Raw genomic sequence first — 22,753 nt, 5'->3', positions numbered from 1 at the left:
ATATTATTGTGAATCATAATGAGGGCTTGGTATCTCTTTCGGTTTTCAACAGGAAGCCAATGGAATCTTTGAATAGTGGGTATCACAAACTCCTTAATTAAGGAGAATGAGATCCTTGAGTATATGTCTATTTGAACCTGTCATAGCGGGCTCTAACCTGATGCATGAGAAGTGCCTCCAGCAGTCCCCCAACAGGACGTCGGAGACCACTCTGAGACAAAGAGTAAGAAAAGGGGCATAAAAGTGAGAGGGGGTGAGCGAGACTGAGGTCAATAGATAGAGAAAGAAATGTAGATGCAAATCAAAGGGACCAGAGAAAACAAGAGGAAGAGGGAAGAGGAAAGAGGAAAGAGGAAGAACAGAAGACAGAGAAAGGGCAAAAAGTGTTTGAAAGACATGGAAATGAGAACATCAGAGTGAGGAGATATGTATCAATGGTTTGTGACAACAATTGTGGTTACAAACCATTGAAAATGACCAGCTTCCCAGAGGAGGTGGTAACCCATTTGCAAAGGGAAAGCTGTCCCGTTGGACTACATCCCCTTTGATAACTGGGCTGGCTGGCCTTGGGGGGAGCAGTCGTCGGTCCAGAGGACCACTCTCTAAAGCCCCAATTTCTTCCCAAAAGGGATTTTTTTTAATGCACCACCTGTTCCTCTACAAGGAACATGGGCTATTTAAAAAAATGTTTCCCGTTCAGGAATGCAATCACGTGAGTGATAGTCTACTGTTCCCTACAAGTCAGTCTCTCTATCTGTAGCCAATCACAGGTGGTTGCAAATAGTGACCTGCTTAATTAGCATTCATTATACAGTTCATTCAGTGGACCTCTGTGACTAGAGATTTTGCAGTGCACCCAGTTAGCATGTAGGAGGCATTATAAAATTGAAGACTGGTACCAAAATCACGGCACGCAGTTTGCAACCACTTTTTGAGACCAGTCTTTGCATGCATAGGGCTATAAGAGTTCTATTTACTTTATACTCTTTCCTTGGCCCACCATAACCACTCAGCACCTTGAGAGGCTGCATGTGACACAAGGGATAAATCATATATGTAATCAGGGTTAAAGGGTGCATCATGTCTCTTTCACTACTCAAAAATGTTTGGTGAACCAAAGTTATGGGTGGATGAGAAGTAAAGCAAGAGACAGCAAGTGAAAGACAGAGACTTGTGTGGAGAGAAATGGAAACCAGAGTTGAAAGGCAGATGGAGCAAGGGCAAAACAAATAAGGGGAAGAAAGTGAGACAGGACATCAGAGGATTAACTATACTAATTTTTGGCTAACAAAGGTTTGGCAGTGATAAATAGATATAAAGAAGATTATAGATGGATGGGTGAACAGATGGATGGATTTATAACTAGTGGCAGATGTAAAAGTGGGTGGAGGATAAAGGAGAGATAAACTGTAAAGAATCATCCGGAAGAAAAATAGTAAAGAGACGGTAATATGAAGAGCTGTATTAAAGTAAGGCAGAGTAGGGGTTTTGACTATACCGTTTTCCAGCCTGGACGGCAATGAACATCTTTCACTGGCGTTGGCTACCAACACTACAAGGTGATGACGTGTTTATGGGCTGTCCCTGATCCAAACAGCCTTGGGACCACTTGAGCCACTGTAAAATCCCTCGAAGCTGTAAGACGGCTCAACTCCTCCCACACAGTTTTAAGTGCAATTGATTTCTGTTCAAACATTTCAATTACACATCATTAGGCTCTGGTCGACAGCACAGCTGCACCAGATGCAGCCAAATGAAGCGGAGGGTAAAGGAGGGGGGAAGATTTCTGCTCCTTTATTAGCAACTCTTCTGCAACTGTAACAGCTGGGAATCAGTATTTGTCAGTGAAGCTAGCACACTAGTGGAAAAAGTAGGAAAATGTATTATTTATTGAGAAACAACCAAGATTTCTTTATAAAATGGGTGGCCCAGGCAGAAGCAATATAGGTAACTGAACTAAAACAAGCACACCCTAAAAATGTTTGCATGTAAAATGTGAGAAACCTTTCTAAGGACATATTGCTTTTTATAATATTTTAATGTCAGAGAAATGTTTTGTAATTCAGGTAGCACAAGTCGAAATTTTAGAATTGATCAAGAAAATTCTTGACTTGATAAATAAAATCTTTGTACCTTTGTATTTTGTTGAATGCACCAGTCAACTGATAAAAGCGTGAACTGAAAATGAGAACTAAGGAGGAATCTGTATCAAAGCGGAAAGACGCTTCAAGATCTCAATCTCTGGTTGAAGGCGAGCATTGGGCCTTGATGAAGGGTGACCGAAGGCTGCCACTTCCAACTTAAGTCACCACAGACCTTCAGCTTCATTGCAATATTGCTTATTTAAATCACAATTGCTTTTTGAATCACTTTGTAATGGAGAACGATGAAAAGTGACTGATTTAGTGTGGCTGACTGCTGATGGCATAACTATTTCAAGCTGGAGATCTTCAAGTGACTGTTTCTAGAAACCGCTGAGTCAGAGACCTTTCTTAGTCAAGCCAGCTCCACCTGAGCTCGAAAATGTTTATTCTAGATACCACTAAATCAAGGGAATAAAAAACATAGAACAAGCCTTCTCTTCCCTCACCCTTCACCCTGTGGACAAACTTCCCCCATCTGAAAATAACCTTCATGTAAGAAGAACTGAAGTCAAGCTTTTTCTCCATCCGCCTTTCTGCACTCTGAACTGCTCACACAGAAGAATCAGCCATTTTACACAGAACGTGTGAATAAATGGATCAACAGAATCTGCGTATCTGCCGCTCTCCTCCTAGAATGCACTTCTTCCATGTTATCTATGAACGTATCTCCTAGAATGCACATCTTCTATGTTATCTATGAACGTATGCCTCCACTAACAATAAACCAATGACATTTGATACGCTGAATTTAGTAGCCACCCCATGCAATTGTAACCAGCTTATGACAACATTTAATTCTGTGTTTATGTAAAGCACTCCAGAGAACTTTAGGAACTAGGTACACCCTACATAAATACTATTAATGAAATAAATAATAAATTGGTACAGCATCAATTAACATGGCACATCAATTTTCTGCATATATATATATATATATATATATACACACACACACACACACACACATATATATATACACACTCACACACACACACACACACACACACACACATATATATATATATGACTGGGCGCCATGGATGCTGACTGCTAAGCGGTGAGGTCGGTGTGGCATATCAAATTTTATTCACTTTGGTCTTCTCCGGCCCATCATGTGTGTCCAATATTTCATCACATCAGGGTGTTCTTTGCTCATTAGGTCAGAAAACGTTGGTCCATATTTCTTATAAAACATTCAAGGTGCGGCCTTGCAATGGAACATTATTCAGACATGGATTAAGTTACAGGCCTGTTACATCCACACTTGGAACTGTTGCAGTAATTATTGCACGGACTTCAATTTAATAATTCCGGTGCAGGGGTTTCTGGATCTTGTGCTTTTATCAACTTGCAAAGATTTTTCGGAGGCTGACATGCAGTTCGTAAGTGCACTCAGTTGGTACTAGCTGTGCCCCGGGGATTATCCACAAGACATCATCTCCTTAATATGTTCCAGAAGGTTTATTTAAAATGTAATCAAAGCAACATCCTGTTTTGTTCGCCGCATTTGTTATCTGGGGAAATGTGTTGCCTTTTCTGAATCTGACAATATTTGGGTTTCCGACTTTCATAAATGAATCAATGCGCACGCCTTTTAAAGTATGTTTTATTTTGAAGTAAAAAAGATTGGGCTGCACGCTTTTGAGAGCTTTGGTGTCGTAACATTATCATCTGCCAATTCACTTATGAATGCCATTTTATATGCTTCTTCGCCGGCTGAGAACACACTGACAATGTCTTTATTGTTACAATAGAGTTACCCTGCACACATGTTGGTCCTTTGTCCCGCGCTAGTTTCGTTTTGGGACAGTATAGGAAAGATACTAAGATTGAAAGTGTTAATTGATGCACCTTTAACATCTGAAATGATTCTGTTAGGTATACAGCCAAATCCTACACCTTTTCAAGATCTAATTTTTATTGTGCTGGCATGTGCAAGGCTAGTCCTGGCTAGAGCTTGGATAGCTGATCAAGCACCTAATGCGAATGAATGGTGGTGTTTGGTTAAAGAGATACATCATATGGAGCTATTTCTAGCCAGAAAAAGAGGAGTGAAAGCAATGATTAAAGTAAAGAGAATATGGGGAGGCATGTTTTATACATCCGAAACTAACTAACTTGATTTGAAGCTGTGTCCAACTCTAATTTAGATAAGATTGTATTTATTTGTGTAAATACTTCCTGTATTGAATTTATTTGCCCGTCTGAGTATTGTTTATTATTTACAAGTTTTGATAAACTGCTTTATGTAATATTTTTGTAGACACTGGAAGTTATGTACAATAAAATTCTGTTTATTCTGTTTAAATCTGCCTGTGATACCCACAAATAAAAAATGTTTAACAGAGTTACCCTGCATTATGCTGCTGTTTAATTTATTTGACATATTGCACTATGCACTTTACCTTTTTAAGATGTATTGAAGATTTTTTTCGTCTTGGATTAACCCATGTAGTCTGTTCTCTAGGTCTATTAGTGCCTGTACTAGAGGGAAGGGCTGTATATAGTTTGGATTTCATGGCGTCAAATGAGATTGATAAAGCCTGCTGCGCAGGCGAAACACGTCTCTCTATCTTTGCGGGTTTGTGGGAGACCTGAATCAAATAAATTAGCCTTATACTCATCGACCATGAGTACATGGCATTTTCTCCTTGGATGGATGTCTGGGGGATATATATATATATATATATATATATATATATATATATATATATATATATATATATATATATATATATATATATATATATATATATATATATATATATATATATATATATGTGTGTGTGTGTGTGTGTGTGTGTGTATGTGTGTGTGTGTGTGTGTGTGTATGTGTGTGTGTGTGTGTGTGTGTGTATATATATATATTATATATGTAGATACACACATATATTTATATATATGTATATATACACACACCACACATGTATATCAGCCGGATCTCAAGGTTTTTTGCACAATTAAAAAAAAAAAACAATTCCCCACAACCTGATTTACATTATTTACATTATTTGCAGATATTTTCACCGGCAGATAAAACTCTGTCAAACACAAAACCCTTAAGCATGGAGAATTTTCCGCTATACTAATTTAGGATTAGAGGTGGTATCATGGATATTCCTATAAGAGGGGCATGGAGTTGCCCATACGAAATGTAGGGAGTTCCATCAGAGACCCTGTTTTGTGAAAAGAACATTCAAAAATATTGTATTCTTTTTTAAATTAGGGTGCATTTGCAGCTTAACCTGGTATATTTTCCAGCTATAGCAAATCTTCTGATTGAATGTTAGGTCTGTGCATAGAAAGCAATGATTTTAATACATTGATATGTCTAGTGTTCGGGATTCCTGAGAATCCCCTAAAAAGTCAAAAAATACCAAATATTTTAGAAATTAACTAACAATAAGTAGATTTACAACTTTTATGAAAACATTGAGAATCTGATCATAGACAATAAGCTCATCATTTTAAATTTACAACAATCTATTTTCACTTTATTAACTAGATGCAATAAAAAGCAGCATTTGTTGTCTCTCAAATTTCAGTGCCAGAGTTCCGATGTTTAACACCTCATTGCATTTTCTGTGATCAGTGCATAGTGCAGTAGCAGGCTATGTAGGCGAAGGAATAGGATATGGGGAATAGTAAAGGGGATTAAGATGAGAAAGTCCAATCATATCCTCAGTGCATGTCATTAACTCACCTGGCCAGCAAAAGATGTACCTTCCGGTGACTTTAGAAAGTCTGCGTAGACTTGGTTCGCTCTATGGATGACTGTAGCTACGGCTTCATGATACTGTGGTGATGATGTTGCTAACAGAGGGAGAGCTGCCAGTGGGATATGATCCTGGCTGTTGGACAGGCAGCCTTCATCATAACTATAAGGGCTCAGGCTGTGTACACAAAGAGAGAAGAAAAGTAGTGAAGAGGCACAGAATGAAAATAAACAATTACATTCCGTAACCCTGGGTTTCTCAACTTAATCAGACTCGACCTCCATTTTCCTCAGGCTCATCAGTGTTGTGATCCCCGCTTCATCAATTTTCGATATCATGGCGTCATGATCGATCAGTAATATTTTAGGCTTCACCTAACACATCATCATATTACCAGTTTCCAATATCACCACTGGGGCCAGGACATACACATTTGAGAAACTCTACAGTAGACAATACACCACCAATAGGATGCAGAAAGATATTCTATGAAATGCCCAAGCAGATCGCATGCAAAATGTTCTCCCCTGAAATAAACATTAATTCCATCAAATCTGTCGAGACAACAGTCAGTCGCCCTTTGACATCAATTGTGCAATTTAGTTTGAAGCCAAGACTTCTACAATTATGACCTGGTGATTCATAACATAGCATATTCGCCACAGTCTTATATTTGATATGGAAAGGGCAGGCTTATTCTAGATTCAGGAGGTAGTGAGAACCCATTTGCTAAGTCCTGGTTTCACAAGATGGGAGATCCATGAAGCTTTGAGCACCCGACTCTTTCAGTCAAGATGTACATTGATGTAATAGTTTTGCAGATCAGAGTATTTCATACATGTACTTCAAATCACAACTGTTAATCTCCTTGAAAGCAACTATATCTAATAATTGTGACAACATTCTTTAAGAACTTGTTTTAAGGGCAGCTAACTTTCCATTATCACAGTGCAGAACACGTTGTGTGATTGTGTGTGTGGAAACACTTGGCGCATGCAGAGACATTAGAAAACGTTTGCTGGTGAGCAGAGGGACTTAGAGCCATCTTGACTTCTCGCTACTGCCATTTTTAAGAGACAAGATTAAAAAATGTACAACTTTGTTAGACAAATGGAATGAAATTATCTGAAGCCCCTTAAAGACTAATGGTAAATATTAAGTCCCTGGGATGGGCAGACTAAGAACTAGATGCGTTCCAGGAAGAACCATTTAGCCATGAAACTGGGATACTTCACATGCAGTCTCAGATATACAACTTCACTTAAATATGCTTGGAAAAAATATTGGATTCTGAAACTGCGCAGGGCACACAACACAGTAACACTTCCCTGGAAAGGATAGTTCATTGGATTTCCCATCAGAATCACTTCCACCCAGGTGAAGTCTATTAGGCTACTTTAACATTGTAAAACCAGGAGACTTATTTGTTAATCACAGGCTCTCGATCTACCCAAATTGTGTGCTCTTGGGAAATTGCTTTTGGAAGTTATTCCTCTCCTTCCTTTTTGGTAAGTAGCAGTGTGCTGCTGTCTCACATCTCCTGCAAAAGAAAACTGTTTGATACTAAGCAAATCATACTGTTCCTGGGCAACTGTATACTAATCGCATTAAGTGTGAGCACTATGAAACACGGGTAATGGAGGAAATAAACACAAAGGTCTATTTCCAGTAGAGGACCCCAGGCAGTTTAATGGCAGATGGCTGTATTTGAATCACTATAGTTGAACGGGCTCTAAGATACATGGTGCAGGAACCCTCCTATGCTGCAGCTCTTCCCTACCAGCCAGGGACAGGCACCCCTTTTACAGCTCATAATCACGGAAAGAATGAGAGTTGGATACTCTCTCGGGTTGCCCAAACTGTCCCACATAGCGGCTTCTATCGCCTCTCCTGCTTGCCCTCTGAGATGATGTAGTGGTTTGAACCACAATGCAGGAAACTGACTTTCTGCAGTGCCTTTTGGAGGGCAGAGACACAGGCGACCCAATTACTGGATAACCCAGAAAAATGCAAGACCGTTGGCTGCCCTAACTTGTTTTCTAGACCAACGGTTCTTGACCTGGAGTCGGTGGACATTTTGAAGTCTTTGACACCAACTCAGCCGGTCCACAACAGTTTAGAAATTTTAATAATATAAGCAGATTAATTCAATGTATATGGATATGAAATATGCTCTATAAATGTTTAGGAAATTGAATTTGGAGGCTAAAAATTCAGTTGGGATCTTTAGCTTGATTAATTGGAGCAGTGCAATATTTTATTTTTTTGTGTGAAATGAATACAATGTTTCGCATATAGTCCCTGTATGGGGAACAGTTTGGGTAGGTGCTTAGTTCTCGCCAAATTGGATTATCCAGAGACCTTAGTGCTGCATTCTTAACCCGATTACATGCTTTAAGAAATGCACCTCGCCTGACCAAACTCCGCTTTTGGAGACAGAACTCTAGATGTGCTTGGAATGAGAATTTTGGAAAATAAAAGACTGAGCGATCATTTTTATCTACTGATCGATCTAAGAGCGCAGAGTCCCTTCTGCACAGTATTTCACTCCTGTATGTCAGAGTTGGTACCAACTTTGCGCTAAAACTTTTAAGTAAAGGCTCAAATATTGGACCCTGGAGTGTTTTGCAAACGCAAAATTGAATGACCCAGCTTTGGCCTTTATTAGTATCTTATGATGATAAAGGACCCCCTGCTGTCTATGGTCACCCCGTAGGTATTTATACGTGTTTCTGTTTCCAAGGGGTTTCCCATTTATACTCCAGACTCATGTTTTTTTTAATCTTTTTGCAGATTTGTAACACTTTGTTTACTTTCGGGTTGATCTCCAGTCTATTTGCAGTGTTGAAAGTTATGAAGTTCATTTAACAATCTTTGGAGACCCATCCACGTCTTATTCATTAAAAGTAAGTCATCCGCATACAGGAGGTGAGATATCAACCTGACACCCAACTTAGGTGGGTGCTTATTTGCCTGATCCAGTTTCTTCGTAAACGTCTGCAATAAACAAGTTGAAAAGGAGAAGCAGGAGGATGCACCACTGCTTCAAGTTGGGGAACATATAGATTTTCCTTGAAAGTTTACTACCATCGTCCAACCTGTACACAACATTTTTATTGCCTTCAATAATTTGGACAAAATCCCCCATTCAACCATTTTCTGCCATATATTGTCTCTTAGCATACTGTCAAATGCAGCTTTGATATCGACGAAGCATGTGTAAAGTATTGTTTTGGCCTTAAAGGTGTTTTGCATGCACTTGAAGAGTGCCATAAGATTTGACAGCATTTCGGAGACGGTTATAGGTCTTGCAATAACAGGCTGACAAAGTACTCGGCCTCATTATCCATGGGAGTTATTAGGCGATCGTTTCCTGGATAACTTGTGTCACCTCCCTTGAAGATGGTGGGATAATTGACCTCCAAAAGATGCTGGACCGAGATCGAGCTTAGGGCTGCTTCATACACAGTGCATAGCTTGTCTGCCCAAAAGCTGGCATTCTCTTAAAAGAGGGCTTGGGCCAGACCATTTGACCCAGCTGTATATTTTATGCAAAATAATGGTTAACGGGTAATTTTTCGTTGGCTGTATTATTTTTATGGACAGGACACTTCACCACACTTCCTGGTTCCTAACCTTTGTGCAATGACAGGGGGGTACTTACTGGAACGTTGTGGTCCTGGGGCCAAAGCTTTCCAGAAGTTTACAACTAGGACTTGTGCAAGTTTGTATGGCAACTCAGGGGGAGAGATATTTGGGCAGCGCTGTCAACTGGGCATATTTCGAAGCTTCTAGGAACAGTCTTGTTCCTCTTAGTCGGTATTTCTTACATTTCTCGTGGAATAAAAACCAGAAAGTCAAATGTGGATAAATTAATGGCCAATATTTTAACAGAAGCACATCGTTGTCTATATATATTTAAGTAGTTAGAGTTAAATCGCTCTTTTTGAGCTGTTTAGGATTCATTTTTCAATACCACCCGTATTGCTCGCTACAAAGCTTGACAACAAGCCTAAGCAATCTATTCAATTTGGCAGACCATACTGTGGAAAGGCCTTCTGCGGATTCCCATCTGATTAGTGCTCATAAATCAAGTGCGCACTTTACATGTCCCCCCATCACACTCATTACTGCCAAAAAATGAGATTAAGGCCTGATGAATTGTGGCTGTTTTCGCAAGGCACCTTATCTCGAAGCCAGGCTGAAGGTGCGGAAAGATATCTTTCAGCAATAAAAGCAGAAGCGAAGCAGGCGCGCGCAAACCCCAGGTGTCGCGAGAGACCGCCCCCAACTCACTTGGAAACCAAAGAGAAGGCCTCGGAGCAGATGGCCGGGCAGGGGACCAGCTTGATGGCGATGCGCCCGAGGGCTGCCGGGTAATGCACTCTTATCACCGTATCGAACACGGAAGTGATGGTGTTGACGTCGCCGTGCTTGGAGCTCTGGTCTCCACTTCCGGTGTCCAGAATGTTGCCTCCGTGCAGCACCAGGACCAGCACGTGGATTTTGCAGGGTTGCAGGGATATCTGTGCCGATTCATCCTGCAGACAGGGAGGAAAACGAGAGTTTTCATCACATTAACTTACAATGAAGTGATGAGGCGCTTTAGGTAGGAAAAAGCTGAGACCGACACATCTTTGCCTGACCAAAATATGAAACTCCGGCCTGCACCCTGGATGTTGGTATGTAGGTATCAGAATAATCCACACAAAAAATGGAGGTTCAAGTTTGCAAGATTCGTTTAAAATGTAAAGGCCTTAGCTTTGTTTTCATTATTTATAATATAACACACTAAGCAGTGGCAAGACTTATGTAGATCACAAGTGATTGCGGGAAGGACAGAAATAAAAAGATGGGCACGGAGTAGGAAGGAGATTGAAATAAGGGTTAAGATAGAATAATAAATGAAACCTTGGTGTGGTGTGAGGTGGGATGAACCCAGGAAAAGTTTAGCAGTCAGCATTTGCTGAATTGGACAATCTTGCGGATCTTTTGAAGATACTAAAATAGAGAGGTGCTCACAGATTAGTTAGTAGGTCATTTCATAGTCTTTGTTGCCTTCAAACACCAGCTGAACTCCATGCATATCCCCCCCGACGAATGTGCAATTGGAAAAAAGGCTCCACATTAGTTATCCTCGAATGATTATGTGGAAACCATGGGCAGCCATGGTTTGTGCATGTACATATAAATCTGAACAAAAAGAAATACCCCAAAAAGTAGACCTATAGACGCCTAAACACCATACCACTGCTAATGCCAATGATGCCACTCAATCCCACAACCTAGTACCCTCTCCTTCCACAGACCCTAGTCATACGCTGCTCCCGACGAAGGCAATATGCGCTTTCAGCGCACTTACCCAGGTACTGACCCAAATGGAGCAGAAAATAGACTCCCTAGCGGCAGATATCCTACAACTACAACAAGACCTTCCCAACCGGATTAAGCCACCTTGCTCACACACTCTGGGTAGCAACACACCTTCCCCCATACAGCCTCTTCCATGGCCCCACCTGGCACCCCATGGACCACCAATCCTATGAGGAATCAGGAACATCGACCTAGCCGAGCTCTCCGCCCCATTTCAGAATGAGAAGCAGATGAGGTCAACAACTCCTACCTCGCAATAAGCCAGAACACGGCCCCTTTTGCAATCCCAGTTTTAGTGAGCACTAATAGAATCCCTAGACCTATCCTCTCGCCCAGACCCCCTGCTCAATACACTTCTATACATACAACACTGAGGCTCCCTGTCCTCTATCGTGCATGCTCCTCAACTGTAGATTAGCAGTACAACACGCCACAGATATTGCTGAAGTTATACTCGCGTAAGAAATAGACATCGCATTCCTCCCAGAATCCTGGCTCAATGACCATTCCACCCCTTTCCTACACCTTTGCACCCCTCGAGGCTACAACATCATCAGACACGACAGACCGGTCAAAACAGGTGGCGGCCTAGTTATCATTCACAAAGAATGAATACAGCTTACCAGATTACAATCCACAGAATACCTGACTCTTGAGTACCTAGGTGTTGAACTTACAGTCAAAGGCACTTCGCCCATCAAATTTCACACCACCTACCATCCTCCTGGTGAACGTACCCTCTTCGTTGAAGAACTAACCGACCTAATAACTTGTTTCTCCCTAACAGACACGGAAGACGTGTTCCTGGGTGACTTCAATATCCACTGGAACAACCCAGAAGACACTACAACCCAGAACATCTCCAACCTGCTTGAAATTACCAACCTCAAACAACTCTGCAATGAACCAACACACATCAAAGGAGCAACACTGGATACGATCATCACCAAAAATGAGCTGGTCTCTCTGAGATCGATTTCTCCCATTGACTGGTCTGACCACTACCTGTAACTGTTTAATATTGACTAACATGTCAGAAACCAACCAATACGATCTGACAAACCTAAGCACTGGACCAGGAACATCAAAGGAGTCCCCATAATCGAACTGGAATCCAGGATTCACGCCCATCTACAACCCCAGCCTTCCACTATGACGGCCGATGACCTCACAGCCCACTTTAATTCCACAATGACAGAGGGGTTAGATCAAGTAGCACCACTCAAACTCAAACATTTGAGATCCATCAAATCTAAATGTTGGTTCAACGTGGATCTTAATAGTCAAGTCAAGTCAAGTCATGAAGCTTTATTCGGTGCATATAAAATGACCATAAAAGCACAAAACACGTACATTGCATTACAATTACAGTGGATTACAGAATAAAAAAGCTACCAGAAAGTAACAGACACGATAATTTAAAAACACATACTTTTCCTCGCTGGATCTTAATAACGAAAGATGACAACTCAGACAATCGGAAAGGACTTGGAGAGTAAACCCTTTGACTCTTCACCTAGCACAACTTAGATCAACCCGGTTGGCAAATAAAAAACACATTTTTAGATAAAAGGCCACTTTCATCTGCAGCAAACTTGACCAGGTGAAGAACAGACCTAGAAAACTCTTCAACATTGTTAAAAGTCAAACAAACGTCACACCCCCACAAGAAAAAGAAACACCAGGGATTGATGAGAAGAAATCGCCAGCTTCTTCACAGATAAAGTGCGAAAAATGGAGCAATCCTTCATCCAAACCTCAAATCCTACCTCTCTGGCACCCTGCCTGGAAATCGAAGTCTTCAATATAATTGCAAGCTTGAAGCCTACTCCCTACACTATGATGGACCCCTTCCCATCCACAATAGTAAAAAAAAACTCAACCACATCATTGCCCATTTCTGGACAAAAATCATCAACTCCTCTCTCACATCAGGTTGTGTCCCAGGCTTCCTTCAGCTAGGACAAATCACACCTATACTTAAGAAACCAGGGGCCGACCCCAACGAGCTCAACAACCTCAGACCTATCTCCAACCTTCCGTTCCTAGCTAAAACATTGGAGAAGTGCGTTCTCCAACAACTTAACAAACATATTAATGACTTCAACCTCCTCGACACCTTTCACCGAAACAGCGATGCTTAATATTGCAGACGATATTCACAGAGCCTTAGATGAAGGGGAAGTCTGTCTCCTCATCCTTATTGACTTAACAGCGGCATTCGACACAATAAACCATCCAGCTTTACTTGAGAGTCTGAAAAGGTGCACTGGCATTAATGACACAGTACTAGAATGATTCACTTCCTTCCTTCAGCTCCGTTCGCAACAAATTAAAGTCAACTCCTGCCTCTCTGTACCAACACAAGTCAAACTTGGAGTCCCGTAAGGATCGATCCTCTCAACATCCCTCTTCAATCTCTTCATGGAACCCCTTGCAATTATTCTGAAACAAGCAGCGGTTCAATACCACCCATATGCAGATGACGCACAAATATACTACAAAATTAAATCACCCAGTGACGTCCGACACCTCAATGTCATGCTAACCAAGATCCAAACCTGGTTTAATGCAAACCACTTAAAGTTGAACCCGGACAAAACGGAATTAATGCTGTTCTCTCCAAAAAGTAACCACAACCAATTCAAGACTGGCTCAAGGAGCTTGATGCTCTTAACTGCTCCCTCGTCCTATCCGACTCGGTAAAGTCACTAGGCAATACCCTGGAAAAGAGCTTATCATTGAAGGACCACATCAAGAACTCTGCAAAAGGTGCGCTTTACTCTCTAAAACACCTCAAGAAAATTAAACCTTTAATTCCCCAAGATGATCTCAAGGCAATAGTATAATCCCTAGTCTTTTCTAAACTGGACAATGGGAACCCCATCCTAACAGGGTCACCAAAAGCTCACCTAGCCCCACTAAGGTCAGTCCTTAACATGGCAGCTCAACTGGTGTAAAAAGATTTGAACACATCACACCAACCCTCAACGCACTTAACTGGCTTCCCATGGAAGGTAGATGTATTTACAAACTGGCCTGCATCACACACAAGGCCCTTCATGCCCAATCCCCCAACTACCTGAACAGCAAACTGGTAAAAGCAGGAAAACCCAGAACTCTGAGAAGCACCAACTCACTTCTTCTCATCCCTCCGAAATTGAAAAAGAAAACAACCCAGTGCCGATCCTTCTCTGGTAATGTACCCAGGATGTGGAACGCACTCTTTATTGACCTGAGATGCAACCCCTCCTTCTCTTGCTTCAAAAAGAACCTGAAACTCCTTCTCCTCAACCAATACTTTACCGACAGATAACCTAATGGAATCCCCCCTCACTTTGACCTTCAAGGATGGAGGTTATCTGACTATTTCAACCACTTTTCTCCCCTCACTGTATACATATGTATTATGTCTTTGCTTATATCTTTATGTTACCTCATGTCCTGCGATGTAATGCAATTTTTATTTTCTTTTGTGTATGTAAAGCTCTCTGATACCCACGGGTCTAGCTAGCGCTATATAAAACTTTATAAATAAATAAATGAAAACCCCCATTCTTTTGCAGTGTGAGCTTGTATGTTTATTCATGCTGCTCCACACGTTTATTACCTTGTAAGCTTCTGAAAGGTTAGCTATGGTATATAAACAAAAAAGGGGGGAGAGAGAAGGAGGTTAAACCAGACCAGGTCGGCCTCCAGTCAGTATATGAAATACAGGAACCCTATGTGAAGGGTCCAGAGACCTGGTAGGTATTGTGTGGTTACTGCTTACTAAGTCAGTGTGTACCAAATATATGTAAGAAAGAAAAATTTCTTTCTAGAGTCCCCTCACTCACCGGGGTTGCCCCACGGTGACATGCTTCATCATTGGGGCCATCCCAGTTCTCTACGAAAAGGGGCGTGCTGCGACAAGGCGACTACGCTGGAGCACTGGTTTTGTGAGATGACTATGTGTGGTGCAAGTGTGGTGATGGTGGAGTGGGTGTGGAATTAAAAATACCGTGCTAGTGGGCCTCAACAATTTATTTTGCTCCTAGTGTGGTATAAAAAATTAAAAAGGGGTAACACTGTATTCTAACTTTTACTGAGCTAGATCAGTGTTAAGGTCAACATGTTTCAAGCTCCCCCAAGCTTTTCTTCAGGACCATACAGGGTCCAGCCCTGTATTGCCACTCCTGTTTTTCAAATGAAAAAAGTGTTTGCTAAAAAACTACTTATTTACATTAAACGCTGTTGTTAAATAAAACATGCGTGTTGTTGTACATACGGTTTGTATTCTACTTGGAATTATAAAAGAGTGTCTGATTACACCCCATGGTCTTAGGCAAGGGCAGGAACGCCTCGTGGAAACATTGTTCCTATCGGCCAACCCGCTCGGTACTACCTGATGCTTCCTCACCAGTATGCAGCAACTTAGTTGATTTTAAAACCCAATCAACTGATCTAACAGCTAAACTGGCACAAAGAGGCTACCCCAACCACCTACTTAACAAAGGCTTCAAACGTGCACGGAATCAACCACGGGAAGCACTTCTGGAACCGACTACGAAAATAACAACAACAGAAGTCCCCCTCACGTGTGTAACCACGTACGGTGCACTATCCAACCAGTTGAAAAAATCAATAAACAAGAACTGGAAAATCGTTACCAGCATCAAGAAGGACTGGCAAAAACCACTGTTTTCCTTTAAGAAAGGGCACAGTCTCAAGGATGCTCTGGTCCACACCAGACCTAAAATACTACATGCAACCCCGATGAGGAGTATCACTGACACTTGGAACCTTCCTAAAGTGACGGGCCACTTCCCGTGTTCAAACTGCTCTGTCTGTCACCTGACTACCCCTACAAAATCCTTGACTCTGGAACCCGGGAAAACCTGGTGGCAGAAAGCCCACACTAACTGTAATTCTGTCAATGTCGTGTACCTCGTCACCTGCCCATGCTCACTCCGTTACGTGGGAATGACAACCCGCAAAATAAGGCTACGGATATGTGAGCACAGAAGTAATATCAGGTGCAAAAAAGCTACGACAAGAATGAGTGACCATTTCCTCCAGACCAATCACACCCCCAACGACCTGAAATGGACTGTGATTGAACAAATCGTGGGGGGCCCCAATATATCTGAGAGACTGTTTGAAAAGGAACAGCGTTGGGTGTATCGCCTGGGCACCCATACTAATGGCCTCAATGACGACATACCTTGGGGCTCTGTTCTCAAATAAATGACTGAAATAAATATCTGTTATCCCAAGATCTGTATCTGTTCCCACCAACTCCCCTTGTCTGCTACGGTGTTGCTTTAACTTTCTAAACTTTCCTAGATCAGTTTTATCACTCAACTGGTCTTGGTAACACCCATCCTGAACTCGTGAGCCAGTTATACTTTTGACTGACTCTGATTATACTCCTCACGCGCACATCAACTAAATTGCGCTCTTGTGTTTCCATTCGTATTCTAGTTTCACCTCGTCTGCGCATGCGCATTACGAGTAGTGTCACTGTCCCGAATTCCGAAGCAAATCAAGCCTGCGCATGCGCCTCCATCCGCGCGTAATCCCCGGAAGTGAGTACCCTTCCCGGACCAGGCTAGCAGTCTAGCCCTGGAGTACAGCCTCCACGCATGCGCGGTAGGAAGGCACAGACTCCCGGAAGTGGTGTCGCGCCTTTTTCCTCACCGGCAACGCATAAAACCGCCTTCGCCCTTCCCAACCGGATCGACGAGACCCGGTCCTGAGGGCGATTAGGCTTATCTGCAGGAGACGGACGCCGTGGGCGTGAGTACGAGTCCGGCTGAGAAACCATTCAGAGCTAAGTACTGTTAACTGCTGCTTGACCAGGTTTTGGTGTCCCTTTTCTTCCCTCTGTTTGGCTTTGCAGGATGTGCCAAATGCGCCGTCCCCTCCCTCCCGCGGTCTATGGGGTGGATTTTCATCCCTGGTGAAGTGAGACTCTCCCTCTTTCTCGCCACTTTTTGACTGCTTCATTGCTGACTGGCCACTGGCCATCTGGCCCATTGATCGATGAGTGACAGAATGTTGCGTGTTTATTCTCACTGCCATTTCGCCCTCATTTCACGTATCAATACCCTCCCCTGTGCACTTACACAGTTAGATTTTGCAAAATTGGCAATCTACCTTGACAGTGCCACCATATTAACAATATGACTTATCGTGTAGCCTCAGCCACCGGCAGAGCCACGCACCTCTGCTATCATGCATGAGTGGTGCACCCTGGCACTATGAGCACTAGTAATAGACTGAATTTGGCTAAATCAATTGACAAAATATTCTAATTATGTTTCTTTTGTCTTGTGTTGTCTGTGTTTTTTAACCTTCACAGGTGCCTTTTATTTGTAGTCTCTAAATTTTAGAGGCTGGAGGTGTGTGCGTCCTACCTCCGGGTGGTGAAGCCCGCCTCTGTGTTTTTTTGCACTTCACAGACTTTTAACTTTCAAGTCCTCTGGTAGGGTGGGCCTTAGAGTGCCCATACCGCCGAGGTTTAACACCATAGGTCCTGACGAATGCCAGGTTAATGATACCACACCGGCTGAAACATGTCCATGTTGACCATTCACATCTTCACTTAATGCTAGTGGGAGTAAGACCATCCAATTAGTTGGCCCTACTCACCTACACATTTCTTAACCTTGTCTTTGATTAAAATTAAATTTTTGACACATACAAGGCAATTTTAATCTCACCACTTGACACTATTCACGTATTTTTTCACATAGCCCTCCCATCACAAAAACCAGCTCCGCAGTAATTCTGGCGTCGAAGCACACCGGGGTGACATTCGGTCACACCCGGTGGGGCCCGATGATGAAGCAAGTCACCGACCAGGTCGGTGAGTGAGGGCTTTCCTAACAAACCTATTGGGCTTTGTTGTTTCCTTGTGCTCTGTGCCTGTTTCCACCTTAACCAGAACAGGAACACTCTTTTGTTGTTGTTACATATGTTGAGCATCCCCATAAGCATCTTGTTGTGCTGTGCGTTATGTATGGGGCGTTTATCCAAAAAGAATTGGGTTGCTTTTAAGCCATCAACATGCCTGATAGATGTATAAAGCGAACAAATGTCCAGTGTCATCAGTAAATAGTTCTCATTCCAACTCTGCTGAGATAGCTTACTCAAGAAGTCACTTGTATCTCTGATGTAAGAGTTCAGCCCCTTAACCCATTCTTGTAGAAAGAAATCAATGTACCTGGATAGGTTTTCTGTCGCACTATCGATTGCCGATATAATCGGTCTCCCTGGAGGCATAAGAGGGTCCTTGTGGATCTTGGGCAAAAGGTAGAACGTCGGAATCACCGGAAATTCTTTCTTGAGAAACTTGAATTCCTCCATGGAAATCAAGCCGCAGCTACGCCATCCCATCAGCTTTGCATTAAGATCATTCCAAGCCATTTTGATAATTGAGATATTGGTTTTTCGGTAGCAGGCAGTGTCGCTGAGTTGTTTTTCAGCCTCAGCTACATAGCTGTCTCTTGTCCACAGGACAATATTGCCCCCCTTGTCTGCTTGCTTCACAATTAGATTTTCTTCAGATTTCAGTTTTTTCACCAGTAGATTATAATTTTGGTTTTGTCGTGCAATGGCTTGGCTCTTTTTATTTGTGTTTGTATAGAGTTTTTTGAGATCTTCCACCATCAGATCCTGGTAGGTATCCAGGTTATCGTGTGCCGAAATGGGGTTAAAGGTGGACTTCGGCCTGAAAGGTGTTATCACTTTCTCCCTACTGGTACTGGTGATGGCAGCCATGGGTGGTGTATCTGAATTCAATGCATTCTGTTCAGCTTGTAGTTCCCAGATTTCCTCGAAGGAGGAAGCCTCTCCGGCTGTTAGTAAATCAGGGCTCAGAGTTACGGTGGTATCATCTTTGTTAGGTTTTGGTCGCAAGCGATGGAATTTGGTCAATTTTAGTTTTCTATGCATTATATATATAATAATATTTTATACACTTTTTCACTGAAAAAACTAAAGTTTCAGTGGCATTATTGTTAGGTATTAAAATGAGACATGAGCTAACGTTAAAAAAAACATTGAAATACGCAAGTCATAGTTTACTCAAAAACTATGGCCAACGCACATCCTGTCCTTTCTTTATATGTCCTAAGTTATGTAATATGTGGGGTCATAAGCAGTGCATGATAGAGCTACAAGTTATCGTTTTTGACTCAACTAAAACTGGTGTATTTCAGGGTTTGTTAAGCGTATGTCTCTCTTCAACACTTAACTATAATGTCACTTTACCTTTGTGTTTTTAGTGAACTTCTGTTTCGTAACATCTTAGAACTTCACCCAACTATAATGTCTCTTTAGCTTTTGATTTCCTTAGAGAATTTCTGTTTTTTAAGTCATATTTTATATTGTACCATTTGCCAACCCTCTGCAGGAGAGCAACTCCAACTAAGCACGGCCCTTGACTGTGTAGAGCAGGAATTGGCCGCAGGGTCATCTCCAATGCAAATGGCTAACCCTCTCTTGCACACAGACCATGGCAGTGCACAGCACGGCATTGGCCCCTGGCCTGGCCTCAAGCCAGGCCCTTCACCCAACCTCCGGTGGGCGTCCAACCCCACCCCACACCCAACTAACATTCTCTTCGCCTTTGAAAACATTTTTTTTTTAGTCCTGCAGTACTACCCCTGCCGTTCTCCCGTGGTACCCAACATGCAAACTTTCACTCGATGGTACCTCGGTACTGTGTAAGCTTCTTTGATGAAGCATGCAAGGTACTGCAGTACCGTCGGGTGGAAGCTTTTTTGCTGGGTACAACAATAGCATTGCAGGATCTCATGGAAGGCCCGTACTGGGTCCAGCAAGAGCACTGCAGTATCCTTGGTCTGAATTTTTAAAAAGTATTTAATATGTAGGGGTGGAGGCGCAGTGCATCTGGGTTCCCCATCATAAGTGGTTGGGGGTCAGGCAGTCCCTATTCTGCCACCTTATGCCTTTTTCAAAACAGTTTTCAGGGAGCGAGTCCAAGCCTCTTGAAATGGCAGCTGCAACCTTTTTTCGAACGTTTGCAGTTGGCTAATCATATTGTGTGGCTCCGTGGTGCCATCTTGAGTATTGTGGCGTATGTTTGTGATTTTCAGTACTGTGGGAGTCCAGATATCATCAAAAGCTTTACCAGGAGATTAACACCTTCATGATCTCCCCAGGCACCTTTATAAACTACATTTTCTCGACAACTTCTGAATGAATATACAACAAACAATGACAATCATACTTTCGGTGTAAAATTATAACTTTCTGCAAAATCTGGTGTAATTCTGCTCAGACGTTTTTTCTGTATCTAAGAGCAAAGATTTCTAAGGGAAGTAAAATGAGAAATAGATGGTTTAGGACTCCCATGTTTTCTTTGCCACGCTTGATGATGCTATTCCATGAAGGACGCCAAAGTTATTAAAGAAACACAAAGCCTTTTCCTATGGAAAGTAAGACCTAACTATAACTACACTGGTGCAAAGACCGCCAGTGTAAAATACATTTATATAGTGCCTTCAAAGTGGATTAACATTCTTAATAAAAGAGGAAGTACAGAATTCACTGTCATTTATGAGCGAAGAAGTGATAGAATTTCTGAAACTTTATAAATTATTCAGGAAGCCCCAGGTATGCAATAACTGAGTGATGAACTCTTAATAAGATTCTCGAGTACAACTCATAACATGGAAAGCTCTTTAAATATGTATTGTGAGCAAGACTGGTATCAGTGATTAAAAAATCTAATATATAAAACCAGAAAGAATGTTGACGCTCTGGGACTAATTCTTTTTTTGACATTTAATGCATGCTGCCCTCTACTACCCTGTGGAAATTGACATTGATTTACTAACTATTGAACACCCTATCTACATTCTAAATGGGAATGTAAACATTTCTACTATTAAAAAGTCATTAACAAGTTCAGTGAAGCACATTTGAAATTCACCCGGCTGCATACAACTGAGGCACTGCAGTACATTGTTACCTTTGCCAGTATACAAAACTATAGTTTGACTTAGGCTGCAATTCATAATTTGGCAGATAGGCCGTCTTCCCCCAGGGCAACGGAGTAATTTACTTTGTCACCCTGGCGGTGTCCACCCTGCCTGTGAAATGTCTGTCAGCCCAACACACATTTCAAGCATTCACAGGAACCACTTTCAAGGTGGTTCCTGTGAATGTATATAAACTTTGCTGCACTGCTCCGTCAAACATGATGAAGACGCACCGCAAAGTTTCAAAATTGTTTTTATTTTTAAAAACAAACCTCAAAGTGTTTTGAAAATAAATAAATAAATAATGCCACCCTCGCCATGGGAGTCATCTCCCATAGCGGGGGGAGGGGTATGTGTTTCTGGTGGTGAAGGGCAGTAAAATATATGTGTGCCAATCCAAATTGGGATTACGGACACGTAGCCAATTCTCTGGCGGTCATTACTCCATTAGGCTGAGTTTGGCCACGGAGGAGACGGAGTGGTCTCCACGGTGGCATTGCTACAGAATATGCTCGCTGCCAACATATAAATTGGGCCCTCAGCCTCCATATACCAAACTATAGTTTCTCCATATTCAAAAGAGAGTTTGTTGTATTCTTCACTTAGCAAACACCAGATAATTCTCCATAATGCGAACTGTAGTAAATTGTACTTATCATTTTCCAACTTAAAATTTGGTGATACCACCATTTATCAAACTATTAATTGTGTTGTCCATTTATCATAGTTTAGTTTGCTCTTCACTCAAGGGAACAATAGAGTGATGTATTCTCTATTTGCTAGACTATAGTTTGTTAAAGTTGCTTGATTTATCGTGTTTGATGTATTCTCCGGTGTGCTTATATTTAACTGCCTACTGTTAGTTTAGGTGCGGTGTAATTTGTTATTTAAGGGACATGACTGTGATACAAGATACTTAAGGGCTGATTTATATATGGACAGACAGCCCGTTGTTACACCAGGGTGAAAAAGTAAGAGGTTGATTCATATCTTGCGGTATGTGTACAATGGCGCAAACGCAACGGAGTACACATATTGCCAAGATAAAGGTCAGCCCGCCTGATTTTGATGCAGACTGCCCTTAAGTTTGGCTATGGCAGTGACTACTCCATCATCACCATTGCCAAACGTCTCTGACGGCCTGACAGAGTAAAGGCGGTAGGAGAAATGCTTATATGTCCGCTCACCCAATTAGGATGGGTGGACATATAGCTATTTTTTACTGTTCGTCACCGTCAAGGAAAAGAAAATAATGACCCCCGCCGTAGGAGATAACTCCCATGGCGAGGGGGGAATTTTCTTTTTCTTTTCTAAAAGTAAATCTTGTTTGGGTTTTTGTTTTTGAAAAAAAGAAAACTGTTTGGTGCAGGGCTCCGCCATGTAGCTGGAGCCCTGCACCAAACAGTGAACAGCATTGACGGAAACCACAATGAAGGTGGGTCCTGCAAGTGCATCATAAATAAGGCTCCCAGTTTTGTGGGTTTACCAGGAACCCGTCCATTGCTTACAACTGTTTGGCTTCCTTGTC

General features: G+C 42.0%; 1 protein-coding gene across 8 annotated transcripts in view; it reads right to left on the bottom strand.

Moving 5' to 3' along the window:
• The window catches only part of PITPNM2 (phosphatidylinositol transfer protein membrane associated 2), a 1,044,200-nt gene that overhangs the window by 195,265 nt on the left and 826,182 nt on the right, over window positions 1-22,753 (bottom strand). For all 8 annotated transcript variants that reach the window (XM_086942927.1, XM_086942931.1, XM_086942930.1 and 5 more), the window contains 2 exons: window positions 10,157-10,401; window positions 5,848-6,037 (listed from right to left, as the gene is read on the bottom strand). In XM_086942927.1, coding sequence (XP_086799053.1) covers window positions 5,848-6,037; window positions 10,157-10,401 — 435 coding nt within the window. The remainder of the gene's footprint in view (window positions 1-5,847; window positions 6,038-10,156; window positions 10,402-22,753) is intronic.

The sequence above is a fragment of the Lissotriton vulgaris genome, chromosome 11 (assembly GCF_964263255.1).
Source record: "Lissotriton vulgaris chromosome 11, aLisVul1.2, whole genome shotgun sequence".
NCBI classification, from domain to species: Eukaryota; Metazoa; Chordata; class Amphibia; order Caudata; family Salamandridae; genus Lissotriton; species Lissotriton vulgaris.
The sequence above is the reverse complement of the archived record's forward strand: the minus strand, read 5'-3'. Positions and strand labels throughout refer to the sequence as shown.